Here is a 27,573-nt window from a genome sequence, read left to right as displayed (position 1 = left end):
AGCCGGAGTTTCGTGTAAACTCACGACACCTCGAAGCTGACAGATTTCATTCCACTACTTTTCTTTTTGTCTCGCTTTTATGCTCAGAAACGTTCAAGAACAGAAACAGTGAAGTTTCTCCTCCGTCAGGTCGGCGTGTTTGATCTGCGCGGTCTTCTTTTGGTCGGTAAACCTCAAAGCGGGGCCGACAGGGCCGCTGCGTCGAACTTTCTTTTATTCTTTTCGGGGGTTTTTTTGCGCCAGTTTCCTTCTAAATGTGAATGACTCGTGTAGGCGCGGGGACACGGCGGCTCTCGGGGTTACAACCGTGTTACAACTCATATTTGGTTCTTGGTGTCTTCCTGAGCGGCCTGTTCGTTTCCTCATGTCTGAGACAGAGACAACATGGCGCACGGAGTTCGGTTTGACCGGAGAGGCCGTGCGCGCGCGCGCTCATAAGCGACTCGGACCCATTTTGTTCAGTCGACTTATTATAAACCTTTACAAAAAATAAAAGAAAGAAACGCGTAAAACAACTTGGACATTCATTAATCATGATGGTTATTCATACGGGTTATTTTCTGTAACCACCTGGATTTTCATAGCGCGCACGTTTATTTGCTTTCGCGTGCGCGTATATGTATATGTGTGTGTGTGTAGGGTGAGTGTCACGGCCCTCTGCAGACGGGGGGTTGGGTAGCAGAGCCGATTGGTTGCTGCTCACCAACACAGTCAGTCTGGGCTTGTTTTAACATAACCGGGGGCACTTCGACAGCAGCACCGCACAGGAAGAAGAAACCATGTAGTAAATAACCCGCCGTGTGGCTCTGTGAGTGGAGCGGCTGTGTGAGATGGGCATTTCCTTGTTGTTTGGTGCCTAAAGATGTCAGCTTTCTAGAAAGAGGGGATAGAGAGAGGGCCGCTGATGAAGTGCTGAGAATGAGAGGAGCTGCTGCTGAGCCTCAGCCTGGGCCTACCATCTGCAGCTGGGACTGTGCAGACCTGCTGCCTCCACGACCCGAGGAAACCCTCGCGCCTTGTGGCTCATGATTCTCAAAGATCCGCTCTTCTCGGCGGACCGACCTCCAGATGGTGAGTTTTCTTTATTCCCCACGTGTTGACACGGCGGTGAACTTAAAGAGTCGAGCGGGGAGCCTTGTTTTGTGTGTGTGTGTGCGGCTGTAGCCTGCTTGTGAGAGGCGCTCAGTGTCACCCAGCTCCGCCATGACCCGAACCGAGCCATCACAACCGAGATGTTCTGTGATAACTCGGAAATGAAACGCCTTCAGTGGTTCTGGTCAGTGTTTTTGTCTTCCTCCCGTCCGGCTGGCCTTTAAAGGAGGCCATGCTATCTCACTTGATGGTGTGTGTGTCAGTGTGTGTGTGTGTGTGTGTGTGTGTGTGTGTTTTATGCCTGTTTATATAGCTGTAGTCAGAAGTTTACATACACTCCTAATGGACACCAGTGTCATTAATTTAGTACTTTTTAATGATTCATTTGAACCACTCTTTTTCAGGTTGGAACGATTCAACAACAGAGCCTGAATAATCTGGGCGTTCAAGTTTGAGTTTATTGTGTTTTTATCTTAAATCCACAGTGTCTGAATTACAGTGGTGGACATTGTTAGTCATTCGGGACATGGTAAATCTATGAAAACGTGAAAAAGCAAAACAGCAGTTTTGTTTAATGGGGTTCACTCTCAAATATATAAAAACATTAGCTCAAAGGCCTATTACCTTCTTATTGGTGATCATGACTGACCTCAGATGAGTTTCTTTGCTAGCATAACAAGTGTTTGTTTGACATATCCTGTTGGGTTGACCAGTACTCGTCTGTCACCCTCAGGTGAAAGCAAATGGGTTAGGATGGTTAGAGCTAAACAGCTGGAACAGTACTGTCTCTGTCCATAATGAGGCTAGTTTTACATTGCAGTGGTTCCCAACTCTGGTCCTTGAGGAACACCATCTTGCATGCTTTAGTTGTTACCCAGCTTTTACACACCTGATTTGAATAAAAGGGTGATTTACAGGCTGCTGCAGAACTTGAGGAAGCACTCCCAGTAATCAAATCACTGAATCAGGCGTGTTGGAGCAGGGCGACAAGTAAAGCATACAGGATGGTGTTCCTCAAGGACCAGAGTTGGGAACCACTGTTTTGGAGGGTGTGCACTAAAATAAGAGGTGACATCTGCAAGCTGACCGAAATTTGCAGCGTCCCACACGGACAAGACAAACGCCTTCTGGAGAAAAGTTTTATGGTCAGACGAAACAAAAACTGTGCTTTCTGGCTACGATGAGAAGGAATATGTCAAACACTGCAAACAATCAAGCATGGTGGTGGTAGCATCGTGCTGTGGGGTTAGAGCGTTAACTTTAAATGTGCCAACTTCACCTTAAAGCGGCCGCTAGTTGACATCTGGATACGTCTGGGTGTTCCAACTGGACGATAAGCCTAAACAAATGGTTTCTGGTTGGATGACGCAGGTTAACGTTAAGCTTCAGGGATGGTCTTCTCAAAGCCCTGACCTCAGCCCTATTGACAGTTTGTGGATTATGTTTAAAAACCAGGTCCTTGCCAAGAAATCAACCAATTTCAACTGGCGTTACCAAATCTGCCAAGAGGAGTGGTCATACATCACGCCAAAATTATGCAGAAGCTTGTTGAGCCCATGGTTGAGATGCAACTTGGTAGGGGACGCTTAAGCACATATTAATGGTGGTGTATAGTATTTAGGCTGTATGTATCATTTTGATCCTTTGTACGTTTGAGACAATCCGCAATGAATTCAAACTTGTGCACCCACTTCTTGCATGTTTCATAATCGTTTCACCTTGGGAATAAAGAACCGTTCAAATCATTCAAGCCACCTAATAATAATACAATAGTACCGATAAATAAAACATTGAAGCCCATAATGAGATGAAGTAAAGTTTTAACTGCAGCCACATGTTTATTTTCAGTCTGTGATGTATCCACTCCTACATATTGTGTTGTTATCTCTAAGTTTCAGCGATCATTTGTCTGACCCTGCCTCTGTTTTCCTCGACAGGATAAAGGCATGACAACATGAATCAGTCTTACAGACCGGGTCTGAGGGCAGGTTCAGTGTTTGGTTCAAGCCAGCCAGAGCTGAGGCCCCACCACAGCCCCGTGAGCACTTCCTTTGGAAACCAGCGTGGCGTTGTGAAGAGAGGATCGGACCAGTCGTCAGCCCTGCAGCTGTCACCCTCCAGCCACAAACAGCCTGCTTTCCTGACTTACAACCAGTCGGAGCAATTTCGCTGCTACAGTCCGCAAAGGAGGCCACAGCACCTGAGCGCAGCACTCTACAGACCTGACCCAGATCGAGACCTCCACCCTCGGAACAGTTTGCACTGCACGAGCCCCATCAGCGACGATGACGACAACGAGTTTGAAGCGCCGTTGGTCCAGATGCCTCCGTCTCCAGGCGACGCGGAGCCTTTCCAGACTCTGCGGGACAGGAGCCGGAACGGTTTCTCCCCACCTCACAGCCCCGACAGCTTTGAGCGCTGTTCCCCCATCCCGAACGGCTACCTGCATTTTGAGTCCACTCTGTTTGACAGCAGTGACGTTAAAGAGGAGGATGGAGAGCAGGAGAGCAGTGAGGACTTCGAACCTTTTCTCCCAAACTCGAGTCAGGGCCGGACTGTGTCTGAGAGTAAAACCACGAGCAGCTCGGGTGTGGACAGGAAAACATACAAGCCTACAGTTTTTAACCTAATGTCCAAAACGATTTCTGAACTCAACCCTACACTAAGCCCCAGCGCACTGCCAGAAATCACTATGAGAGACGGGTGGAATCTGGGCGAGGAATCGGGCAGCGATGCTGAACTTACCTCTCTTGTTGATCCTGGACTTATCTCGCCAGCTCTCACCAACTCTAATGTAAGTCTGTAACACCTGGGAGGCATGTTTCAGAACTTCTGTACAACCAAAGCCAGATGTGTGTCATGTAGTTCAATCAAGAAATTTAACACATATCGATAATTATGTTTAATTTCAGCCGCTTTTGACTGTGCTCCATTGTGAGCACAATATTAATTGTATTGTTGTACAGTTTGTATGCAGATGAAATCAGTAGAGTCTTTTTGTGTGGTGTGCCTGTAACATAGTTTCAAATAACGAAACCTAAAAGAATAGCTCTCAGAAAACAGAGGCCGGAAATGTAAAAATGTTTAAATGTTAAGGTAAAACTGAGAGAACATTGTTTCATCATTTGTTGTTACTCAAAACAAAAAAAGTGTTTCTGTGGAATTATGAACAATCAATATTTTACCTGTTTTAGATAGCTTTTTAAACTATCTCACTATGGAGAAATTGTTTATTTCTGATCAGTTTAACAAGCTAACGGTAAGCTGGAGCCCAGCCGGGACCAATATGGATTACAGTAGTCCCTCAGTTATCGCAGAGGTTACGTTCCAGACACCCCCACGATAGGTTAAAATCCGCAAATTAGGGTTGTCATATTTATTTTAGTATTTATTTATATTACACAGGGACAAATATCCCGGTCCGGGGGCCTTTCTGGGTGGAGTTTGCATGTTCTCACCATGCTGCGTTGGTTTTCTTCGGGTACTCCAGTTTCCTCCCACAGACCAAAAACATACATTTTAGGCTGATTGGTAACTCTGAATTGTCCCTAGGTGTGAGTGAAAGAATGAATGATTGTTTGTCTCGTTTGTCTCTATGTGGCCCTGTGATGGACTGGAGACCTGTCCAGGGTGTCCCCCACCTCTTGCACAGTGATACCTGGACATGGGTACCAGTGACCCCCACAACCCAAAAAGGAAGAAGTGTGTAAAGATAATGCGTGGATGGATGGATATACAAGGACATTTCCCGGTGGCCTGGCCCACTTTGGGCTGGACCAAAGGCTCAATTCGTGTCGAGCTTGATTTTTTTAAATAAACAATCCATGCCGCTCATGCGACTTACAGACAGACCCCCCACCCCACACACTTTTCTCTTTCTCTGCTGTGACAGACAGCCTCGGAAATAGAAAGGAGGAGGGGGGTGGGGGGGTCTGTCTTTTACCTGAGTCAGCCACGCTCTCATTTTTTAAACTGATTCACTTTTTTTTTCCACCTACCGGTAAGCATTTTCTCCGATAGTCAACATTTGTTCATCTGATCTGTTCATCCCTGCCCCCTGAGCAGTAGCGATGGGGAACGACTGACCACACCCCCTCCTTTCTCTTTCTGAGGCTGTCACAGCAGAGCAGACACAGACAGTCTCAGAAAGAGAAAAGGGGGCGAGGTGGGGTCTGTATTTCCCCATCGCCCATCATTTGTCGTGTACAATCTTACATTGAAAACCTGCGAAAGAGTGAGTCCGAATCGAACCGCGAAGTATCGAGGGACTACTTTATTGCTGTCTTAAAACAACTCAAGTCTGAAAGTGCTGCACTGGCAATGCTACAGCTAGCTGCTGCCGCTTTTACTATTTGTAAATAATCATGAAATTTAAATTAATCAACCTGAAACACAAAATGGACAGCAGGTTTCTAGAATAGCTTTAGCATGAATTTCTGTAAAGCTTTTGATTAAAGAGCTGTGTTATAAGACGGCAGTATCCATATTGGTTCTGGCTCTGCTCCCACTAGCCATTCGCTCACCGGTCTGGTCAGAATTAAACTTTATTTCTCAAAATCTTTAACAAGTGTGGCATTACCTGTTTGTAATATTTCCACAAAACCCCAGTTTCACAGTTTACTTCACCTTTAACTTCAAATATTAGCTCTTCGGGTCTGTATTATTGGTATTTAGAGGTCTTTTATTCAGATATTAAAGTGTGTTTTTTTGTGCTGTTTAGTCCAACAGTCCAAAGAAAAGGCTTCCTCCTGCTGTGAAATTTCTGGAAGATGATTTGGTTTGGGCAAAATTCAACAGACGGCCCTGGTGGCCCTGCCAAGTCACCTGTGACCCAGACAAGGAGACTCATAGCAAGATGAAAGGTGAGGTTGGATGTGAATATTGATCAGATGAACTTGTTTTACCTTTGTATCCTACTGGCAAACTGTCCGTGGAGCTTTGTCAAACAGACTGTTGGAGAACAGACTGTCAGCTTTGTAGCATCGTTATCTGCTAGGATATACTCACTAAATCTGTAAGGTGTGTAGTTGATACCTAAATGAAGGTTGAGGTAAATTTTATTTTGCTGCAATCATTGACGTTGAAGAGTGGTTCAATTTGATTCAAAACTTTCTCCAGTTTTGTCAAAGTATTTTCAGTTCTATGTATATTTTTTATTGGTTTCAGTTCCAAGCTCCCGTCCTTGTCGGATGTATTATCTGGAGACGTTAGGGGAGGTTGTGGAACGTGCCTGGGTCCCGGGAAGTGCCATTGTTCCCTTTGAAGGGGGACATCAGTTCGAGGAGCTCCCGGTCCTCAGACGGAGAGGGAAGCAGAAAGAGAAGACGTACAAGTACACGGTAAATTTAAAGAAAAATACTTATTAGTATTATTTTTTATGATTATACTGTGAGCTCTACTCTGAGTTTTAAATCTGATCTTGACAGATTCCTAAAAGTTTGTCGACTGCGTGGAAAGTCAGCGTTGCCGAAGCCGAGTATCTGCTCCCTCTTCGACAAAGGAATAGTGAAAGCGCACTTTCAGCATCTGCAAACGGAGAGGAGCGTACACCCAGCCCTCCTCCTGCCGAAAAGCCTGTAAGCCCCTCCGTTTGTATTCAACCTCCATCGCCCAGTCTGGCTCTGAACAGAAATGGCCACCATCTTCTCAAAAACTCTACAGTTCCAGCCAATAAGAGCAAAGCTGTCAGGAAGAAAAAGAAACGTTTGTCGGACATATTTGCTCATATAGTAGGCGGCTCGAAGGACTCTGCTGTCTCGAACACGGCGGGCCAGATTCACGCCAAAACAAGTGCACTGAAAGAGGAGCCAAAGGACTCGCCCTATGCTGATCTGGATTCGGTTCCAATGCTGAACCGTCCGAAACGCACAGCAATTTCTCCAATACGCGATATGGATAGAAAGGAACAAAATCCTGTAAAAGTTAAAAAGTCCACAAAAAAACTGAGCCAGTCCAGTTCTTCGGTCTCTCCCAAAGTTGCCACGAAAAAATCGACACCTAAAAATGTGAACTCTGAGCAGAGTTTGGCGGTCAGCATTGAAACGTCTCACGGTTTAAATGAAAAACACTCAGACATCCTTTCTGCCAACAACCATGTGATGACCAAGGCTCTGAGAACAGAGGAGGGGACTGATCTCGGCAACGCACCGGCCCTGAGTCACAGCTCAACAGACGCTCCCAATACTGATCATTGTAATCGCACACCAACTAGAGCTGCTATCAAACCTGAATCGTCTCCGGTTTGGAAATCGCTCAGCAGTACTTTGTCTTTTGTGCACTCTCCAAAACGCCGTCCCAGAAAGCTCAACAAGAAACAAACTCGCAACGGCTTAATAACCAAACCGAAGCACGAGGATTTAGCTGTTTTCCAACCTGTTAGGATCAAGACGGAAAATGTCGCCTCGGAAGTATCGGCTCCCTCCCCATCTTTGTCTCCCGTGGACACATTTCAGGACTGCAAGGAGCTGTCGTTTAGATCGCTGGCGAAGGAGGACAGTGACTCGGAGCAGGCTGCGTTTCGACCCGATTCAAACTATAAATTCAGTACTTTCCTGATGCTCTTAAAAGACATGCACGATACGAGAGAAAGGGAAGGCAAACCGCTGGTTCTCCCACCTTCGGCTGACCTTATCAAGGAGGAACCCCTGGTGATCCCCACGTCCACACAAAGCGATCCGCTGAAAGGGTCCTGTGAGGCTTTGGAAAGCAAAATAAAAACTGGACCATCAGGAAGAAGCGCAGTAACCAAAAGCACGCCGGTGAAGATTTGGACTAAAGCTGTCCAGGCGGCTGACGCCAACCACTGTGAGAACGTTCCTCTTCGCTCCGAGAGCTCCGACAAGCAGCGGAGAAAACAGAAGCTTCCTGCCAAGCTGAAACTCCGGAACCCTTCGGACCTGATCGACCCGGCTTACGGCGGGGAGTTTATCAGCAGTCACACCAGCTCAGCCGAACCTGGATCTGATTCTCACCTTGATCCCTCCAACAGCTACCTCGAGAGGACCCCGGAAACCGCGTTGGCTCCAAAGAAGCGCTGGCAGGTGTTGGAGGCAGCTGCTGAGATTAAGGAGGAAGTTGTGAGCGAGGCGTCTGTTGAGATGAAGGAGACTTACTCCACACGAACGTCTCTGGATTTTGATCTGGGAGCCGAGAAACACACAGAAAACGACTCGCAGTCTTCAGATACAAGCAGCGCTGCCGGTAACTCTTAGATTGATGCGTTTTTTTTTTTGTTTTTTTTTACTTGGACGGTTTAGGAAAATGAGTAGGAAAATAACGTCTGTGTTTGTTTTCACAGGACAATCAGAGAACAAACGCCAACGGAAACCAACTAAAAGGCTCTTGGAGTCGACAGAAGAGTATGAACAAATATTTTCAATCAAAAAGAGGTCAAAGAAAAACTCCTCAGTCTCTTCCAAAGTGGTGAGAAGCGTTTGTTTTTTACAGCGCAAATGAAAGAGTGGAGGTGACATAATTCAGTGAGAGTTTATCAAACCAGTCACTCTTCTGTTCATTTAAAAAGACAACCTGTAACAAAACATCCTGAAAACCATCATTTAATTCACGTGTTGCTGAATGTTTTATATTTAACAATAAAGTAGTCCCTCGTTTATCGCAGGGGTTGTGTTCCAGACACCCCCGCAATAAGTGAAAAACCACAAAGTAGGGATGTTATATTTAGTTTAGTATTTATATATATTTTAAGGTTTTATAAACCCTTCCCACACTCTTACAATGTTCTAAACTCTTAAACCTTTTAATTTTAACAACATACATATATGTACTGCACAGTAGCTACTGCAAAATTTTATATGGGTACTAACCAGCCTTGGTCCGGTTCTGGTGGGGTTCTGATCGGCTCTCTGCAGCCGTTGAGCACCAAGCTGCTTTTATAGAGAGCCAGACCTTCAGAGAGCCAGCACAGAACCACACGATGGTCCCGATCGAGTCCAGATAATCCAGAAGAACCCGGATGAAAAAAGTCCCGGTGAGCTCCGGAGAAAACACCGGACCTCCAAGCAACGCCTCACGCTCGAGAGGCCTCATGGGCCGGCGAGCAGCTCTTAGATTGTCCGGTGATGCTGAAAGTCCAGTTCTGGTCCAATTCCCTGTCAGTTCCATACAGCTCTCTGCATGCACTGAGCACCTAAGTCACTATGAATAAGGACTGAATTTTCTTGGATCGAGTCAAAACTTTCCCTCCATTTCAGCAGAAAGCAACGTCCGGAAGCACTGTTGGCTTCTGGGTAATTTAGTCCTTTTGACTAGCGATACATTGTTAACTTGTTAAGAGAAAACTACAAAATGACGGCACCTGTCCCAAGTTTTTTTTTTCTTAACTTTTTACTGTAGCTCGTACTGTCTCGATCACGTGAGTAATATTAAAGTTGACAGTCGTAGTGTACAATCTATTTAAATTTTTTTATTAATTATTTATTTTTGTCGTGTACAATCTTAATTTGAAAAAACGTGAAAGAGCGAGTCCGAAAAAGTCGGATCACAAATTAGAGACGGACCGCTGTATAAATTCCAACAATTTTCATTACAGCTTACGAAAAAATATGCAGTTTAACCATTTTCTTGCAGCCAGATTTGGATTGATTTCGACAAACTTCGAAAATTTGTAAAAGCTATTTTCCAGCTCAGTTTCTCATTAAAATGTAAATTTATATTTAAGTAAACAGAACTTAATTAAATCGAGATGCACATTTTGCCCAGACAATGGGAAGACTGTGGAGCTAATTTAACTGGGAAATTTCGATGTTTACTGCAGTTTATCTAAAATAAAATAAAATCAAAAGATGTATTTTCTGTTTTAATCTTATTGTTAGGTGTTTGTACTGCTCTGATTTTTGTCTGTGGCGTATGAAGAAGTGGAACCTAAAGCCTCTTTGTTGAGACCAAAGCATACAAAATATTCCATATATATATATATATATATATATATATATATATATATATATATATAATCTTCATCTGCAAAGAGTAGTAACACTCATGAAAAATAAGGCCTGCTTCAGTCAGAACCCATGAAGTTATTGTTCAACCCAAAGCTTTGGTGGCTGCTCATTTATAGTAAACTAAAACAATTAATATGGTTGTAATGCAAGTTTGTAACCAAACTAAAAAATTATTGCAAGTTTATGACTTTTTCCACCTTAAAAACATTTTTGTTCGTTTGTTTTTAGTAGAAATTAACGAAAACATTTAGCAATAATGTTTTAGCTGCAGATTACACATGAAGCTTATTGAAATCCTGAGTCTCAATGAAAAACTAGACACAGTAGTCCCTCGTTTATCACGACTTTTAGGTTACACACACACACACACCCGCGATAAGTGAAAAAGCACGACGTAGGGATAGTACAAGAGAAGAGAAGTGCAGTAGGAGAGGGTTAACCCTTCACGGAGCAGAAACGTACTTCATAATCAATTACACTGTAGCAACTGAACATAGAAGTTCTAAAGTAATTAAAAACAACTTTTAACACTTTTATATTTTGTGATTATGACGATTTTATGATGTGACATACTTTGAATTTTAAGTTTGTAGACAAAAGTCGATCGTTGCAGCTGGACAGCAAAGGGTTAACCCTTCATGAAGCAGAACGGAGGAGAAATGTGGGCGTGGCAGAGAGCAGAGATCATGACATGGAGATGATGAGGGAGCTTCTCCCTGCACCTGTGGGCTGCGCACAGGTGCTCAATCATTTAAAATAATTTATTTTTAATGAACAAATCTGTGCCGCTCGTGTGGCTCATCCATGAGTCAGCTGACTGTGCGTCATGTCCACTCTTACTTTGAAAAACCGCAAAAGAGCGAGTCCGCGAAAGTCAAACTGCGAAGTAGCGAGGGACTACGGTATTTTAAATATGGAAATAACAAGAAATATAAAATTACTTAGGAATACTCTGCTTGTTCCACCATTAAAAAGAAATGTGCTCTCTTTTCAGCTCTGAGAGGAACCCACATAGGCTGCACATTTATACAGTGTTAACTGTAATTATTTGTTGAAGCTGTATTTAATGTGTATTTTTAAGGCATGTCAGTAATACATTTATAAAAGTATACTTTAGTCTTTTGCATACCTTTTGATATACCATGCACACCTGACTGGGGTTTTTTGTGTGTTTTCTGTCACCTTAAAACACTTTGTACTTCACCAAAACCTTATTAATCCCATGATCTTCAACTTGAATACTGTAAAATAGATTTATTGGAGATGAGGTGTATCATTTGTTCAGTTTTTGATTTCATTCATGCTGCAGACCGTACTACTGAAGATCTACGTGCATCCTCGTGAAACTTCACTTACAGCTTAACAGACGTGTTGAATGGCAGCATTTACCTCAGGTGGTGTTTCATGTTGTGTGTTTATTGTTCAGGAGACTTCAGGGACTACAACACTCCATGAACTCAGCCCCACAGAGGTGTCCGACGCCTCGAACCCTTCGTCAGTAGAGCCTGCCGAGGCTCGGGTCGAGATGAGTCCTCCACGGGAAGAACTTTCCAGATTCTCCCCTGCAGAGCCAGCGGTATCCCCTGCCACAACACAACCCTGCTTTGATACGGCAGAGGAGACTGATCTACCTCCTGAATCTGGTGAGTCTGTCGGTATCTGTTTAATGACATCATCATCCAATTACCTGTCTCTTTTATTTTTTTGCATTTCACTTATTTTTTACAGAAATGAGAACAATAATTCAAGAAAGGAAGAGGTTAAAGAAGCTGTCGCTCAAGTTGCTGGATTTTACCATAGAAGAAGTGGTTTCAGGTTCTGGGAATAAGAGGGTATGCAGATAGAAATAAAACCTGCTGCGGTTAGTTTTCTGTTTCGCTTTAAAAAAAAAACATGTTTTCTCATGTTTATGTCCAGGACCAGAAGCGTCAGAATGACATTATAACAGAGGTGAAGATGTTAGTGAAGAAATCTCAGGTAATAAAAAGAAGCCGCTCAAAACGCATTATTACTTCACCAAACATCCTAAAGTTAACTCTTTATGATGTCGGACAGTTCGCATCGAAGAAAGAGAAGCCATCTCCGAGCACACCTTCAGTCCCTGCTGCAGCCTCCAAACGGTCCGAGAGCAGGTCTCCGAGCCCCCGCAGGTGCAGAACTCCCAAACAGGAGCCCGAGTGTGAGCCCTGCAGCACCGACGCAAAACAAAACGTACACACTGGGGCACTAACTCCTAAATCTGAGGTCAGCATCCTTCAGTTAAAACGTCTGTGTCTTTACTCTCAGGGTGCTTCAGTAACATTTGATGAAACTGATCTTCACAGGTTGGTTTGAATGACAGCTTCTCCTCCCAGGGGGATGTCAGAGGGAAGATCGGGGCTGCAACCTCCAAGGAGAACGTCTGTCAGGTGATGGAGGCTTTTTAAAAATGTTGACGCCTCTTCGTTAACATCCTGTGTATGTGACAGGAGGATCGTTACTCTCGCTGGTTTTGCAGGTGTGTGAGAGGATTGGAGAGCTGCTGGTGTGTGACGGCCCCTGTTTCGGAGCCTTCCACCTGCATTGCATCGGCCTGTCTGCCGCTCCCAAAGGAAAATTCCTCTGCGAAGAATGTAAAACTGGTGGGTCTGCTTTGTGCCTCCTAAAGAGCTCAAAACTGTTAGCGTTAATATCCCTAGCCGTCCCGCAGCATTTTTGAGATTTGACCAAAACAACCTGAATCCATTATTTCTCAATAACAGATGATCTAACCTTAAAACTCTGGCATGAGAAGCAGCGGGCGACACGCATTCCTTCAGCTAATGTCAGGTTGTCAATTTTTTCCTGCTTCTTCCAGGCGTTCACTCGTGTTTTGTGTGTAAGAAAGCCGGGACTGGGGTGAAGCGCTGCATCATTCCACTCTGCGGGAAGTTTTTCCACTCCGACTGCATCATGGCCTACTCGGCCACTCAGCCACATTACAAAGGCTTCCGCTGCGCCCTGCACGTGTGCCTGTCGTGCCACATCGCCAACCCCCTCAACGTCGGCTGCACCAAAGGTGAGCGTCGATTGTAAACAACTACCAAAGTGACGGATTTGTTTTTATGTCAGGCGAAGAACAAAAGGACCCAAAATCTTTCCTCACAAAGACGGTGTGGAAATCGTTTATAGTGATGTCCATATTGCCTGACTTGTTCAGGTGGATGAAGCAGTGTGTGTGTGTTGTCTCAGGTCGGTTGGCTCGATGCGTGCGCTGTCCCGTGGCCTATCACGCCAATGATAACTGCATGGCAGCAGGCAGCCTGGTTCTCGCCAACAACAGCTTCCTGTGTCCAAACCACTTCACTCCCCGCAAAGGCTGCAAAAACCATGAACACATAAACGTCAGCTGGTGCTTCGTCTGCTCTGAAGGTGGGTCTGGTGCCTGTGTGTTGTGTTGTTTAGACGTCAGTCTTGTTTCCTGCTTAGTCATCCATTACTGTTGAAACAACTCCACCTGGAAATTGCATCCTTGTTGATCTCCATTCATATTGGGGACTGCCTAGTAAGGCAGCCACCTATTATTATCCACCTGACAAGGGTTTCTTAACTTTATAGCTTACTTTTCCGTCAACTTCAATGCGGCCCGAACCTCAGTGTGTACCCACACAAATGTTGTATCAAAATGAAAGACTTGGCATCGTGATGTGTGATATTACTTTTGTTGGCGTTTCAAGTTACCATGGCGACGTGATTTGCAAAGATGCCATTTTTCTCATTAAAAAACGCTGACAGAACTCTTAACAGCTTCTGACTGGCACAGTGAGGTCACATGACCTAGAGTGGAGAGGTCTTTGAACAAAACACTGATTAATGTTGGGAGTCATTTTGGATCAAGATGGCTGCCACAGCTACCTTAGAAAATTCAATATTGACTATAACTCACTTGTTTCTCCAGGAACGTTCTAGTTTTTAATGCTGTTGAAAACGGTAAAACAGCTGCTTTTAAAATGTCTCGAGGTACTGCTTGTTTTCATTTTATTTTCTGCCAAGAATCAAGGCTTTCTTCTAATATTTTAAAGTGAGTTTCATCAGTAGTGTTTCAGACTTTTTGAAGGTTTTTTTAAAGTGTTCCTTCTGTTCTTGGGTTGCTTTTTCCATCCAGTACCAACCACTGACAGGACTGTTTTTGAAGATGATGAATAATTAGATTATTAGCTAATGATGGTGCATCTCAGAGGTCTTGTTCATCAGATTTTTTATGTGTTGTTTGTTCCAGACGATGAATAATTAGATTATTAGCTAATGATGGTGCATCTCAGAGGTCTTGTTCATCAGATTTTTTATGTGTTGTTTGTTCCAGACATTACTTTTATTGTTGTTCTACTTTTCTCCTGGTGATGGCTGTTTCTTTTTGCACTCCTGTCGAAAGCCTGATTATTATGGTATAGTCTCCTCCCGTACGTCTATAAAAACTCTCTTGTCTGGGACATGACATCTGATCCACCCAAGATAATTAAATAAAACTTGATACACTTCAGCAAGCCTAAAAAACTGTTATAACCAATATATTATTATAAGCAAACTCACTTTAGAAGATTACTTCAAAGTCAAGCTGTTTAAAAAGCGAGTACAACAAAAATAAGGATTGAATAAACTATTTCTTCAGTACTGTCTACCTGCTTTTTTTAAATTTATTTATTTTAGAATTTATTGACTTTTTTGCATTCTTCATTTCACTTCATTGTAATACTTGTAGTAAGGTTTTTGGTGTTGTGGGTGTGAAGAATCGGCTCAAAATCGATGATTCTGAACTGATAATGAAATATTTACTTTGCTTGCCTACAAAGGTCAGAAAATCCTTATTTCCGTCTTCTTTATATTCTTTGTGCATTAAATCAAATCATCTTCTAAATCAAACCATATAAAATAAAATAAGATGTATGTTAGTTCACTTACTTTATGAAAACAAACTCTCTTACTACACTACTATTGATAAAAACCTGAGCTGTCTGACTCTTTCTGTAATTCCCTCGGCTAATGGAAATGAAACACCCAGCACTCTCTTATTTGGCAGGTTTTGGTTTATGATCTGATCATGCTTTTAGGACATTTTTCTTTGTTTCTTTCAGGGATTAAAAATCTCTTATTGAGGAATTGTTGCCTAATTTTGGCCTCTTTAAAATGCCAAACAAAAAGATGATATTTGGTTAAGGAAATACAAAACATCTTCAGCTATTTCGCCTTTTAAAAGAGGAAAATGTTCATCATTCCATATCTGTGTGGAAGACTAGCATTTAGTGCAACAAATAACATGAATCCCACTTCCTGTGATTGTTCAGGGGGCAGTCTGCTGTGCTGTGAAGCCTGTCCTGCTGCTTTCCACCGGGAGTGTTTGAACATTGACATGCCTCAGGGTACCTGGTTCTGCAACGACTGCAAAGCCGGAAAGAAACCTCGCATTAAGGACATACTGTGGGTCAAATGGGGTCGTTACAGGTAAGGGCTCAACACTTCTCTGCCCGTACACACAGCAGTTCCACGCAGCAGCTAGTGTACCGTATCTGCATCCATGAAACCTGATCTGACCCTTTCAGATGGTGGCCTGCTGAGGTCTGTCTGACCAAAGATGTCCCCAGTAACATCCTGAGGATGAAACACGATGTGGGAGAGTTCCCCGTGCAGTTCTTTGGCTCCAAAGATTTTGTGTGGACGTATCAGGCCAGAGTCTTCTCCTACATGGAGGGCGATACTCACAACATAGAGAAAATGGGCAAAGGTGCAGATGCAGTGTACAAGAAAGGTGTGTGTTTCTCACAAGTATCCAACTGTGAATCCTCTCCTGCTCTGCTGTGAGTCCTGGTAATAGTGGTATGATTTTTGTGTCGCGTTTGTGTTTCTGAAGCGCTGACGGAAGCCGCAAAACGGTTCAGGGAGCTGCAGGCGGAGAAGCAGATGAAGCAGCTTCAGGAGGACAGGAAGAACGACAAGAAGCCGCCTCCGTACAAACACATCAAGGTCCATAAACAGCTGCTTATACAGCTGCAGTCAGAAGTTTACATACACTCATCCTGGGCATGAATGTCATGTTGGTTTTGAGCTTTTCGTTGTATTTTTCAGGAATTTTTAAAAACAAGAATTGGGTGCAAAAGTTAGAATTTATAGTGGATTTTCTGTAATCCACACACGCATGCATACGTTGACCTAAATCTGTTAATAGGTGCTGCAGAAGGTGCTTTAACTTGACATGGACCTGGTAACTTCTCCCATGTGCTCATAATTCCAGCTGGTAGTTTCTCTTTGCCAGCATAAAAATGATTTGTTTGTCAGCGCTTATTGGATTGACCAATACTTAAAAATTTAAAGCCCCCTGGAGCTATTTCTAAACGACTTCACGTTCAAAGATCATCAGTTCAAACAATTCTACATGAGATTAAAGACTTAAAGTCTTTATCGGCATTGTTTGAAGGAAAAACAACAAAACAGTGCAGCATCTTCTGAATACATAAAGTCAAAATATATTTGAAAAAAGAGGTTTTACTGCTCTTTTCAGTTTTGTTCTAGTTCAGCTTCTTTCAGCTTCCTTGTGCACATTTAGACAGTTTTTCAGCTACTTTCAGCTAATTTCAGCTGTCTTTCCAGTTGTTTTGTGATCTTTTCAGATTGTCTCGGTTAACTGCAACATTATTGTGCTTCTTCTAACTTCTTTCTGCTAATTTCACCTTGTAGTCCTTTTAGCCTATTGCTGCAAGTTTCAGCTTTTTCTACTATTTCAGCTACTATTTTAGCTGTTTATGTTAATTTTAGATCCACATTATTTGCAGTTATTTCAACATTTTTCAGCCTAATTCAGCAACAACGTACTCACTCCGCTTCGTTCTGGTAATCTAAGCTTCTTTCTGCTTTTTAGCTACTTTTCAGCGGTTTCTTGCCAATTTCTGGGGGTGGGGTGGGTGGGGTTCAACTAATTTCTATTTTATTGTGCTCATTTCTGCTTCTTTCAGCCTAATTGGGCAAACAAGTGTTATTTCTACTTTCTTCTGCTAATTTAAGCCAGTTCTACCCTTTTCAGCTACATTTTTAGCTAATTTCAGCTGTTTTCTGATAAATGCAATTTTTTTGTGGAAATTTCTGCTACTTTCAGCCTAATTAACGTCTTTATGCTAATTTCAGCTTGTTATGCTTCTTTCAGCATATTTCTGCTAGTTTCTGTTATTTCAGCTACTATTTAGCTGTTTTTATGCTAATTTTAGCTGTTTAAACTAATTCCATATTTTATTAACTCATTTCAGCTCTCTCTCATTCCTTCTGGTAGTTTCTGCTTCTTTCTGCCTTTTCAGCTACTGTTTAGATTTGTTTTTGCTAATTTCAGCTTTTTTTTTTAGCTAATTTCCTAATTTTTGTGCTCATGTCTGCTTCTTTAAACCAAATTCAGCAAATATGTGTTCTTTCTGCTTTCTTCTGGTAATTTAGGATTGTTCTTCCATGTCAGCTACATTTCAGCTGTTTTCAGCATTTCTTCACCATTAAACATTCACACTGCCTTTTTGCAGGAAATGCAGTTTCTCTAGTTGAAGTTGTGTTAATCATTCTGTTCGGAAACCCAGTTCAGATAGATCATTACAAGCCGAAATTTAAAAAAACATTCATGTCCATTATGAGTAGATGTAAATTGTCGTAGCCGCTGACTGAGACGAGCTGAAAGACCTGCTGCTGTGTCCTCAGGTGAACCGGCCCATTGGGAAGGTGCAGATCATCACGGCCGACCTGTCCGAGATCCCGCGCTGTAACTGCAAGTCTTCGGACGAAAACCCGTGTGGCGTCGACTCGGAGTGCATTAACCGCATGCTGATGTACGAGTGCCACCCTCAGGTGTGCACGGCAGGCGAGCGTTGTCAGAACCAGGCTTTCACCAAGCGCGAGTACACGGCTGTGGACATTTTCAGGTCGCTGTCCTGCGGCTGGGGCTTACGCGCCGTGTCGCACATCAAGAAGGTCGGTGCGAAGAAAAGTGACGATTCTTAAGAAATTACGTTTTTGTTTCAACGTTGCCCTCTTTCGCCTCTCAGGGAGCGTTTGTGAGCGAGTACGTGGGAGAGGTGATTGACGAGGAAGAATGTCGAGCCAGGATCCGACACGCTCAGGAGAACAACATCTGTAACTTCTACATGCTCACGCTGGACAAGGTGATCCTGAGCCAGAGATCCTCCAACTGCAGCGCACTGGATTCATAGTGACAATTAGGTGATCTCTACAAACTGAACCTGCTCTTTTTGTTTCAATTCAGGACCGGATCATTGATGCTGGACCCAAAGGGAACCAGGCTCGCTTTATGAACCACTGCTGCCAGCCCAACTGTGAGACTCAGAAGTGGACGGTGAACGGGGACACCAGGGTTGGCCTGTTTGCTCTGCAGGACATCCCAGAAGGTTTGAGCGCAGCTTGTTTGGCTGTTGCAGATCATTTGATTAATTTATGCTCTGGACATGAATCTGAAACGTGTTCCAGGTGTGGAGCTGACGTTCAACTACAACTTGGAGTGTCTTGGCAATGGGAAGACCGTCTGTAAATGTGGAGCGCCCAACTGTAGCGGCTTCCTGGGTGTTCGACCGAAGGTAAAACTTCATCCTAAACCGCAAGTCTCCCATCCCTCAGATTAGCTTTGGCTGAATTTGCAACCTGAATGTACGCGTGGCTGTTTTCTTCTCCTTTGCTTAGAACCAGCCGCCAGCTGAGAAGATAAAAGTGAAGGACGGGAGGAGGAAAGCTGGCATGAAGAAGAAGACCAAGCAGCAAGTGACCAAGGAGAGGGAAGATGAGTGCTTCAGCTGTGGGGACGGGGGTCAGATTGTCTCCTGTAAGAAGCCGGGGTGTCCCAAAGTCTATCATGCTGACTGCCTCAACCTGGCCAAGAGACCTGCAGGTATTTATTGTCTTTCTGAATCAGCTAAATTAATTTCTTCACAGCTTGACATGATTTTCTGAGGCCGTAATGACGTGTCCATCATGTTCAGTGGTTTTATTACAACAGGATTGCTAAACCAAATCACTTTTCTTCACGTTTCTTTTCAGCAGGGCGTAACGTGCAGACACTAGTTACGTTCATTAGTCCTGAATCGTGAGGACAGTCCACGCGTAGCTGACAGTCTTTATTTTGGTCCAAATGTTGTCACAAGTCGGCCCGGGGTTTGGAAAACACCTTAATCTCCCAACAGTGAAGAAAAGGAACATGAGCTGGGAGTGGTTTATCTCAGGTGGTGCATTTGGTGACACATGGGATAACTGCATTTTCAGCTTTAAACTGGAAATTAAATGACACTTAAGTTAAAAAAAAAAAAATATATATATATATATATATATATATATATATATATATTTTAAACTATTAAACAATACAGCAGTCCCTCGATTATCTTGGGGGTTACTTTCCAAACACCACCACGGTAGGTAAAAAGCCGCAAAGTAGTAACACTTTATTTATTTTAACAAATATACATTTTAAGGCTTTATAAACCCTTCCCACACTCTTGCAATTTTTTTAAACTCTTAAACCTAATCATTTGAACAACATATATATATGTACTGTGCAGTACTGCAAAATTTTACTCACCAGCTCTGCAGAGCAGCAGCTCGGTTCTGGTTCTGCAGACCTACCCTGCAGCGACGAAGCCCACCACCCCGTCCAGATTGATGTGCACGTGGATAATTGAGGTTCAGGAAGATTCAGGATTATTATTATTATTAGATAGAGCCAACAATGTTCAGTCAGGTCATTTGGACGGTTGCTTTTTTTGTGCTGAGACGTTTTGCCCTCCATCCAAAGGGCTTCTTCAGTCTGAGGAAACACCAAACAAAACTGATTCTCCACCAACAGCATACTCCAAAGTGGAAAAATGTAGTTATGTTGGTGCTAAGAAGGTCTCTGGGGCACACCCTCTCCTCCTGTGCCTGCCCTCTCCCTTGTCGACAGTCATGTCAAAATGGTGGAGAATCAGTTTTGTTTGGTGTTTCCTCAGACTGATGAAGCCCTTTGGATGGAAGGCGAAACGTCTCGGCACAAAAAAAGAAACCGTCCAGCTGACCTGACTGAACATTGTTGGATTTTATACCTGGATTACTGAGCATGAACTTTGATAGATCATTACTTCTGACTTTTATGTTTCAAAACTTTCCCTCCATTTCTACAGAAAGCAGTGGCTGGAAGCACTGTTGACTTCTGGGTAGTGTAGTTCTTTTGACTGGCATTACAGTGTAGGCTTATTGAAAGAAACCTACAAAATGGCGGCACCTGTGCAAATTTTTTATTTTATTTTTTTGTTCACTTTTTGTCCCGTACCGTCCCAATCACGTGAGTAATATTAAAGTTGACAATCTTACTTTGGAAAAACCGCGAAAGAGCGAGGGACTGCTGTAGTCAGAGTTCTGGTAGAGCAGCATGAGTTCTGTTCTGTCTGAAGTTAATTCAAATCTATAATCTTTGATGAGGATTTGTTATTAGAACAAGAAGCGACAGTAAAAGTTTTGACTTTTCATATTCCAGTTACGTTTCAAGATTCAAATACAGCAAGACTTGAAGTTCTGACAGAAAGCTCAGATCTTTCATCAACCTAAATCAAAGGCTGTATTTCCTGTTCAGCTGTATCCTCTCCTCTTGTGTCCAGGCCGATGGGAGTGTCCGTGGCACCAGTGTGATGAATGTGGCAAAGAAGCAGCTTCGTTCTGTGAGATGTGCCCCAGCTCGTACTGTAAGCAGCACCGGGACGGCATGCTCTTCATCTCCAAACTGGACGGCAAGCTGTCCTGCAGGGAGCATGACCCATGTGGACCCGAGCCGCTGGAGCCGGGGGAGATCCGTGAATACGCGCCCAACCTGGCCTCCATGAGGCCTGGAGCCGTGGCTGCACCCATCTCGCCTTCACTGGTCCCAGACACTGGAGGAGCCGCCTCTTCCTGGTCGTTCTCATCTTCGTCGTCGTCTTCGTCCTCCGCTCCCGTCGGCTCCCCTCCCAGCCAGACTGAGCTGTCCAGGCGAGAGCCGCCTCCTCGCCTCTACATCAACACGAAGACCGCTACCTCCAGCTTCACCCCCTCCAGCAGGTCCTACCTCACAGACATGACTGAAGGGAAACCTGCGTCCACGCCCGGCTCCTCCAGGGACGAGGGGGAGGACGGGGAGGTGGAGGACGGGGAGGTGTGTGGGTTAGACGTGGAGGAGGAGGAGGAAGACGATGATGATGACGAAGAAGAAGCAGAGGGGGATGAAAATGAAGTGGAGATGGAATTAGTGGAGGAGGAGGAGGATGAGCCACTCTATGGAGGAGACCTGCTGGAAGATGACGATGATGAAGAGGAGGAGGATGGAGAGCACGTGTATGACACCTGGGGTGAATACGTGCACGAAGATGCTGAGGATGGCGAGGTGGAGGAATGGGAGAGTGTGGATGATGACGATAAGTAACTCCTCCTCTCTGTAAACTGACAGAACTAAAGGAGTTGAATATTTTGGTACCTACAGTACTTGAATGCAGCACTGCCTTCACTGTGGTACATGGTTGCCTTCTCATCTCCAGACTGACGGTGGGGATGTGTTCTGGTGCTAAAGACTGAACTGTTCGTCCTCTCAGTCTCTTTTTACTTCTGTCCAAGTCTCTGTTTGTGTTTGGTGCTCTTTTTGTTGTCGTCGTTTTCTTTTCTCACCGTTTACATTTTTAGGCTCTTTTCGTTTTTTTTTTGTTTTTTTTTAAATAATGTTTGGATACAAGAAATGCAAGAAGAAGGTGAAACGTTTCACCTGACCAAACTGTCATACATCATGAGGACATCTTTTATTGTTGTTATTGTCTTAATATTCTCTTTCGATATTTCCGAGAGTCGTCAAAATAGAGTTCTCACTGGTCCACGTTACAGTTAGGCTAAACAGAACCTGCTTGTGAGAAGTGAAAAAAATAAAAACCCACTGGAGTCATCAAGGTTATTGATGATTTTTCTCACACAGAAAGTGTCTAGACATTTATTAAATTATATTTTTTGGTTCTAAGGTTTTACAAATCAGCACAAACTAAATGTAGTCTGTGTTTTTTTTTTCCAGGTTCTAAAATTGTCTAAATCTATAAAAGCAGGAGTTTTGTCAGTTTGCTGCTCTGGAGCATACAGGCGTGTTTTAACACACAGTAGGAAATCATCAGCAGTGATCTTAGAGAAGCATCTGTTCCTGTCCATCAGTCTGGGAGAAGTTAGTCTAACATTTTACTGACTGAAAGAATTGTCATAAGTAGGAAATGTTTTAAGACCGTTGCCAGATGTCCTAGAAAAATCACCCCAAGGTCAGACAGTGTAATGCACTGAGAAAGTCTCATCAACTTTATTTATAAAGCACATTTAAACAGCAGCTGTTACCAAAGTGCTTAACAGTAATTTCATGACGAAAACAAAAATTTATAAAATTAATGATAGTACTGAAAATTAATTACAAGCATCAAAAGAAAAACAGAAACGCAGAGCAATAAAATACTAAATAAAGTCACACTGAAAAGCCAGGGAAAACAGATGTGATGTTAGCTGAGATTTAAAAACAGGAAGTGAAGTGGCCTGTAATGTTGGGGGGGCAGACTGTTCCAAAGTTTGGGGCCCATAACTGAAAAAGCCTGATCTCCTCTGAGCTTCAATCTTGTTTTTGGTACAACCAAAAGCAGCTGCTCAGATAATCTCAGCGCTCGAGAAGTAACTTAAGATTGAAGTAGGTCAGAGAGAGTGCAAGGCCATTAAGGCACTTACAGTATAGGTCAACAGGAGAGTTTTAACATCAATTCTGTTAGGAACAGGAGCCAGTGAAGGGAGGATCAAACTGGTGTGATCAAACCTACAAGTTCCTGTTTATAGCTGAACTGTAGCATTTTGAACAAGCTGGAGATGTGAAATGGAGACCTGATCCCAACATAGAGTGTGTTACAGTCTGGTAGTAATAAAGGTATGGACTAGTTTTTCAAGGTCAGATCTGGAGAACACTGACTTAAGCTTAGCTATCTGCCTTAACTGGAAGAAGCTTTTTCTGCAGAGCAGTGTTGATTTGTTTATTACACTTAAAAGTAAAAGTCTAAAACCATCCTGAGATTCATAACAGACTGCTTAAGATAAGGCTGGAGAGAATCAAGATTTACAGGATCAGAGACGGTGGTAGAACTAGGGCTAAACACAATGACTTTAGTTTTCTGATCGTTCAAACTTAAAAAATTTGAAGCCATCCATGCCTTGATGTCAGCAAGACATTTTAACTGGGTGAATGGAGCAGAAACTCTTGGGTTTTAAGGGCAGATAAATCTAACAATCATCTGCATAACAATGAAATAAAAGACCATTTCTCAGGATAGACCTCAAAGGGAGCAGATAGAGTGAAAACAAAAGGGGTCCAAGAATCGAACCTTGTGGGACCCCACAGGGAAGAGGCACTGATGCAGATACACTAAGGAGAACAAACAACAAAACCCAGTATCTCCATCTCAGACTCTACAGGCCTCAGCAGAATAAATGTTGACGTTCATGTCAACAGACAGAAAAAAGACTGAACAAACTGCTCGTTTGGATGGGCTGCAGGAGAAAGCCCCATTCTTTCTTTTAAAAAATTAATAAACCAAACATGGTTTGCAAAGTTGCATCTGAACCAACCACAAGCTTTTGGAGGGAGGTCCTTAGGACAGATGAGACCAAAGTAGAGACGCCACATTGGACAAAAACCAACACCTCACACTAACTATGGGGCTGGAGAGGTGATGATTTGGGCTTTTTTTTTGCAGACACAGGACCTGAGAACCTTGCAGTCATTGAGTCAATATGAAGTCAAATGTAAGGACATCAGTCCAATTAATTTGGTTGTGAAACAGCAGCAAATGGACAACAGAATTATGGGGAGAAAAAGAATCAGTGTTGCAGCGGTTCGGTACAAGTCCAGATTTCAGTTTGAACAAAAAACTGGGGCAGGACCTTAAGAGCGTTGCTCAGAAATAAATGTTGGCAAACTTCAATGAACTAAAGAAATTAAAAAGAGTGGGCCAAAATTCCTCCACTCTGATGCGAGAGACCGAAGTCGTGCAAAAGTAACTAGTGAGAGTGGTTGCTGCTAAAGTTGGTTCTACAAGCTGCTGGATAACAGGAGGTAGTTTTCACACAGCTTTTTAATTTTTGTTTGGGAAATAGTGACGTGGTGTGTTGTACACTTGAGGTTAGACTTTTTAACTGTTTTAAAATGTGATACAAAGACCAGATCTTTTTTAATCATGCCCTGAAACGTACAAATCATACAACTGAAGAATAGTGGTCATTATTTTTCTAGTTAATGTAAATCTACAGTTTTAAACTAAATGTAATGCTAGTTTCTCTAAAAGAGTTTTTTTTTTTTATCACTTCTGCTAAATTATAAGAAAATGCACATTATTCTTTTAGTGTTTAGTTTTGAACAAAACTAAATGATGACATCTAGCAAGAAATTTTGTCTAATGCTATTAATTGGTTAGAGCGTAGCTTAATGTGATTTAGGTTCTGCTGATCACTCAACACACAGCAGGTCACCATTAAACTGTATATTTCATGCAATCAAAATACATCCATCCATTATCTTCCCCCGCTTCTTCAGGGTACACCCTGGACAGGTCTACAGTCCATCACATGGACGCATAGAGACAAACGAGTTAAAAAAACAAAAAATCAATCCTCTCACACACACCTAGGGACAATTTCAAGTTACCAGTCAGCCTAACATTCGTGTTTCTGCATAAAAAAAGCAAATGTCTGTAGACTGCAGTGTTTGTGAGATGGTATACATCAGAGACAGTTTAACCTCTCAGTGGATAAGGATGAGGTTGCGTGAAGTTGGGGTGCCAACAATGCTGCAGCACCCCGTGATGGGTACCAGAGGATACACATGTCAGGCTTCAGTAGTGCTACATGTGTTCACATTTCTAATTTGAACTCTGCACATCTGTTTTATAAACCAGCACATTTATTATACTTTTGTGTTTTACAAGTTTAAAACAGTGTGTTTATTTTGTAATCAGTTTTAGGTGGAAGTGACATTATATTTTGCTTCATGCTAATAACTTTTCCAAGTAATTTGCCGAAACATTTGGGTGTTTAGAGTCAAACACTAAAACCGAAGCACTTTTCCATGGTCTGGATAAAGATGAGCTATTGTTCTGGTAACTCTTCACTAAGTAATTAGGTTGTATATTCTGGAAATTGACTGGCTGCAGGATCATTTAATTAGACACATTTTTTGTGTGTTTTTAAATTTTATTTATGATCTGGGCATAATGAATCTGATTGCAACGGCTCTCTTCAATATTTTGACACAAGATCAAGATGATACTTCTGTCAATCCTAATTCTTAACGTGGCCTCTATCAAGAATGACCTCATTCATGTTTTGGCCCTGGCATATTACACAGTAACAATTTTTTGCTCCATCAAGATGAACTTTGTCTTTAATACTGTCACTAAGAAATACTAAGAAATACTTTACAATCACTATAATTAAGTTCAATCTGGTCCTCTGGACATTCAAAAAAAAAAAAAAAAAACAAAGCAAAAAAATCTAGAATCGTTTAGTCTCTCATCCAACAGACTTCCTCCTCTTGGATGAGAAACGAAATGATTCTAGATTTTTTTGCTTTGGTTTTTTTTTTTTTTTTTTTTTTTGAATGTCCAGAGGACCAGATTGAACTTTTTTGGATTTTTCTACCTGGATTATTGAGCATGCATCAGGATACTATAATTAAGGTTAATGTAGATTAGGCATCTGGAGAAATTGTGGATATGGGAATAAAACTCAGTATTTATTAAATAATAATACAATAGGTTTTTTCATTAAACCTCTAAATAAAGGTTGACTGGAAAAAAAAAACCTCAGAATTTGTGTTTAACAAAAACATCACTATACATAGTTGAACCTTTAAAAATACAAACTCAAAAAATGAGAATACCTGGTTGTCAGGATGTTTTACATGATGGCCTAAATATGAAGTGGAAACCACAGTGTTTTAAATCATAGTTTGGTCACTGAAAGGTCATTAGTTCAGTAGAGAAGCATGAGTTTGCTTAAAGTTTTAAATGGCGTGTCCACTAGATGGCGCTGTTTCTAGTAGTGCCTCCATGTAGTGACAAAAACAACCGAAGAAGAAACAACGTAACGTACGTAGCTGTGCGTGCTGCGTAGCTGTAGTCAAAGTAAAATGGCGATGCTGGCGTTTCGATCAAAACAGCAATAACGAAATTGGAAAAGGGCAATTTAAGAAGAAAGGTTTGAGATTTACAAAGGAAGTACATCAGATATAACATTTCTTCGATTTTACCAAGGCGAATAACCAGTAAGTTTTTTATTATTTTCGTGTGAAACGGGTAGTTATGTGAACGAGTCATAATAACACTTCTTAGTGGACGGCACACAGATCAGAACATTCTGGAGAAATGAACTGTTTCATCTGATGTGTTTTGCTGAAGACAGATCCAGTCATGACCGAGCAGACCAGCGCTAACGCTGAGGGGATTGTGGGCCTGGATGAGCCCAAGAAGATGACCAGGGAGGACTGGAGGAAGAAGAAGGAGCTGGAGGAGCAGAGGAAGCTCGGAAACGCTCCAGCTGAGGTGGACGAGGAGGGAAAGTGAGTACATGTTGGTTCCTGTGGGTGCTGGAAGTCTTTAAAACATCTTGAATTTTACTGTGGTGTTTTTAAAGTTTGGAATGTGCAAACACTTTGGCACAAAGTACACAACACTGCTTAATATTGTTTAATATTAACTTGTCAATTGATTTAATAGCTTTCCTTTTAAGATATGAAAATAGTTTTTTTTCTGAATTTTTACTTATAGTTTTTTGGATACATTTATAAACTTGTTTACCCAAATTTTCTTTGTAAAACCATCGTAACACAAATCCCATAAAAGGTTTCAAATTAGTTTGAAAACATTTGAGAATTGGTCAAATTTGACTTTGAGGAGTGTGTAGGAACCCTATGATAAGTTATGTGACGTTGGAGAGTTGCGTTCGGTCAGCTGTAACGTTTTACGTTCAAACAATTGTTTCTTCTGTTTCCCAGGGATATTAACCCCCACATCCCACAGTATATTTCATCAGTGCCGTGGTACGTTGACCCATCTAAAAGGCCTACGCTGAAGCATCAGAGACCACAGGCTGAATATGAGACACAGTTTTCAGCTATTGGAGAGTGGTACAAGAGAGGAGTGCAGGAGGCAAGTATGAATCAGACACGCAACATTAATTTGATCTGTCAAGTTAACAAATAATAATAATAAAAAATGTCTTCATGCAGAATGCAGTTACCACTAAGTTCCGTAAGGGCGCTTGTGAAAATTGTGGGGCCATGACACACAAGAAGAAAGACTGTTTGGAGGTAAAATATATAAATTACTCATTCAACTTCAAAAAATATAAACTTTTATAACAATATAGATAACAAAATTTGATTATGTATGTATATATATATATATATGTGTATGTATATATATATATGTATGTATGTGTATATATATATATATATATATATATATATATATAT

The 27,573-nt window shown here is 42.3% G+C and overlaps 2 protein-coding genes across 2 annotated transcripts in view; both read left to right on the top strand.

The window, feature by feature from the left end:
- Window positions 1–676: 676 nt before the first annotated feature.
- On the top strand, window positions 677–21,468 carry nsd1a (nuclear receptor binding SET domain protein 1a). Its single transcript, XM_037675064.1, has 23 exons — window positions 677–1,071; window positions 3,030–3,886; window positions 5,813–5,954; window positions 6,259–6,431; window positions 6,519–8,292; window positions 8,390–8,514; window positions 11,479–11,695; window positions 11,781–11,884; window positions 11,970–12,029; window positions 12,108–12,296; window positions 12,377–12,460; window positions 12,550–12,673; window positions 12,889–13,089; window positions 13,263–13,442; window positions 15,353–15,509; window positions 15,608–15,813; window positions 15,916–16,028; window positions 17,736–18,005; window positions 18,080–18,196; window positions 18,298–18,439; window positions 18,519–18,625; window positions 18,729–18,933; window positions 20,672–21,468. Exons 2-23 carry the CDS (start codon window positions 3,047–3,049, stop codon window positions 21,466–21,468), a joined length of 6,327 nt encoding a protein of 2,108 aa, XP_037530992.1. The 5' UTR covers window positions 677–1,071; window positions 3,030–3,046.
- A 5,035-nt stretch (window positions 21,469–26,503) lies between these two features.
- slu7 (SLU7 homolog, splicing factor) overlaps window positions 26,504–27,573 on the top strand; it is a 5,629-nt gene continuing 4,559 nt past the window's right edge. Inside the window, exons 1-3 of the mRNA XM_037675890.1 lie at window positions 26,504–26,658; window positions 27,094–27,247; window positions 27,328–27,408. Of these exons, the coding sequence (XP_037531818.1) occupies window positions 26,510–26,658; window positions 27,094–27,247; window positions 27,328–27,408 (384 nt within the window). The 5' untranslated portion in view covers window positions 26,504–26,509. The remainder of the gene's footprint in view (window positions 26,659–27,093; window positions 27,248–27,327; window positions 27,409–27,573) is intronic.

Source organism: Nematolebias whitei, chromosome 4 (genome assembly GCF_014905685.2).
Source record: "Nematolebias whitei isolate Nwh7 chromosome 4, NemWhi1, whole genome shotgun sequence".
Taxonomy (NCBI): domain Eukaryota; kingdom Metazoa; phylum Chordata; class Actinopteri; order Cyprinodontiformes; family Rivulidae; genus Nematolebias; species Nematolebias whitei.
The sequence above is the reverse complement of the archived record's forward strand: the minus strand, read 5'-3'. Positions and strand labels throughout refer to the sequence as shown.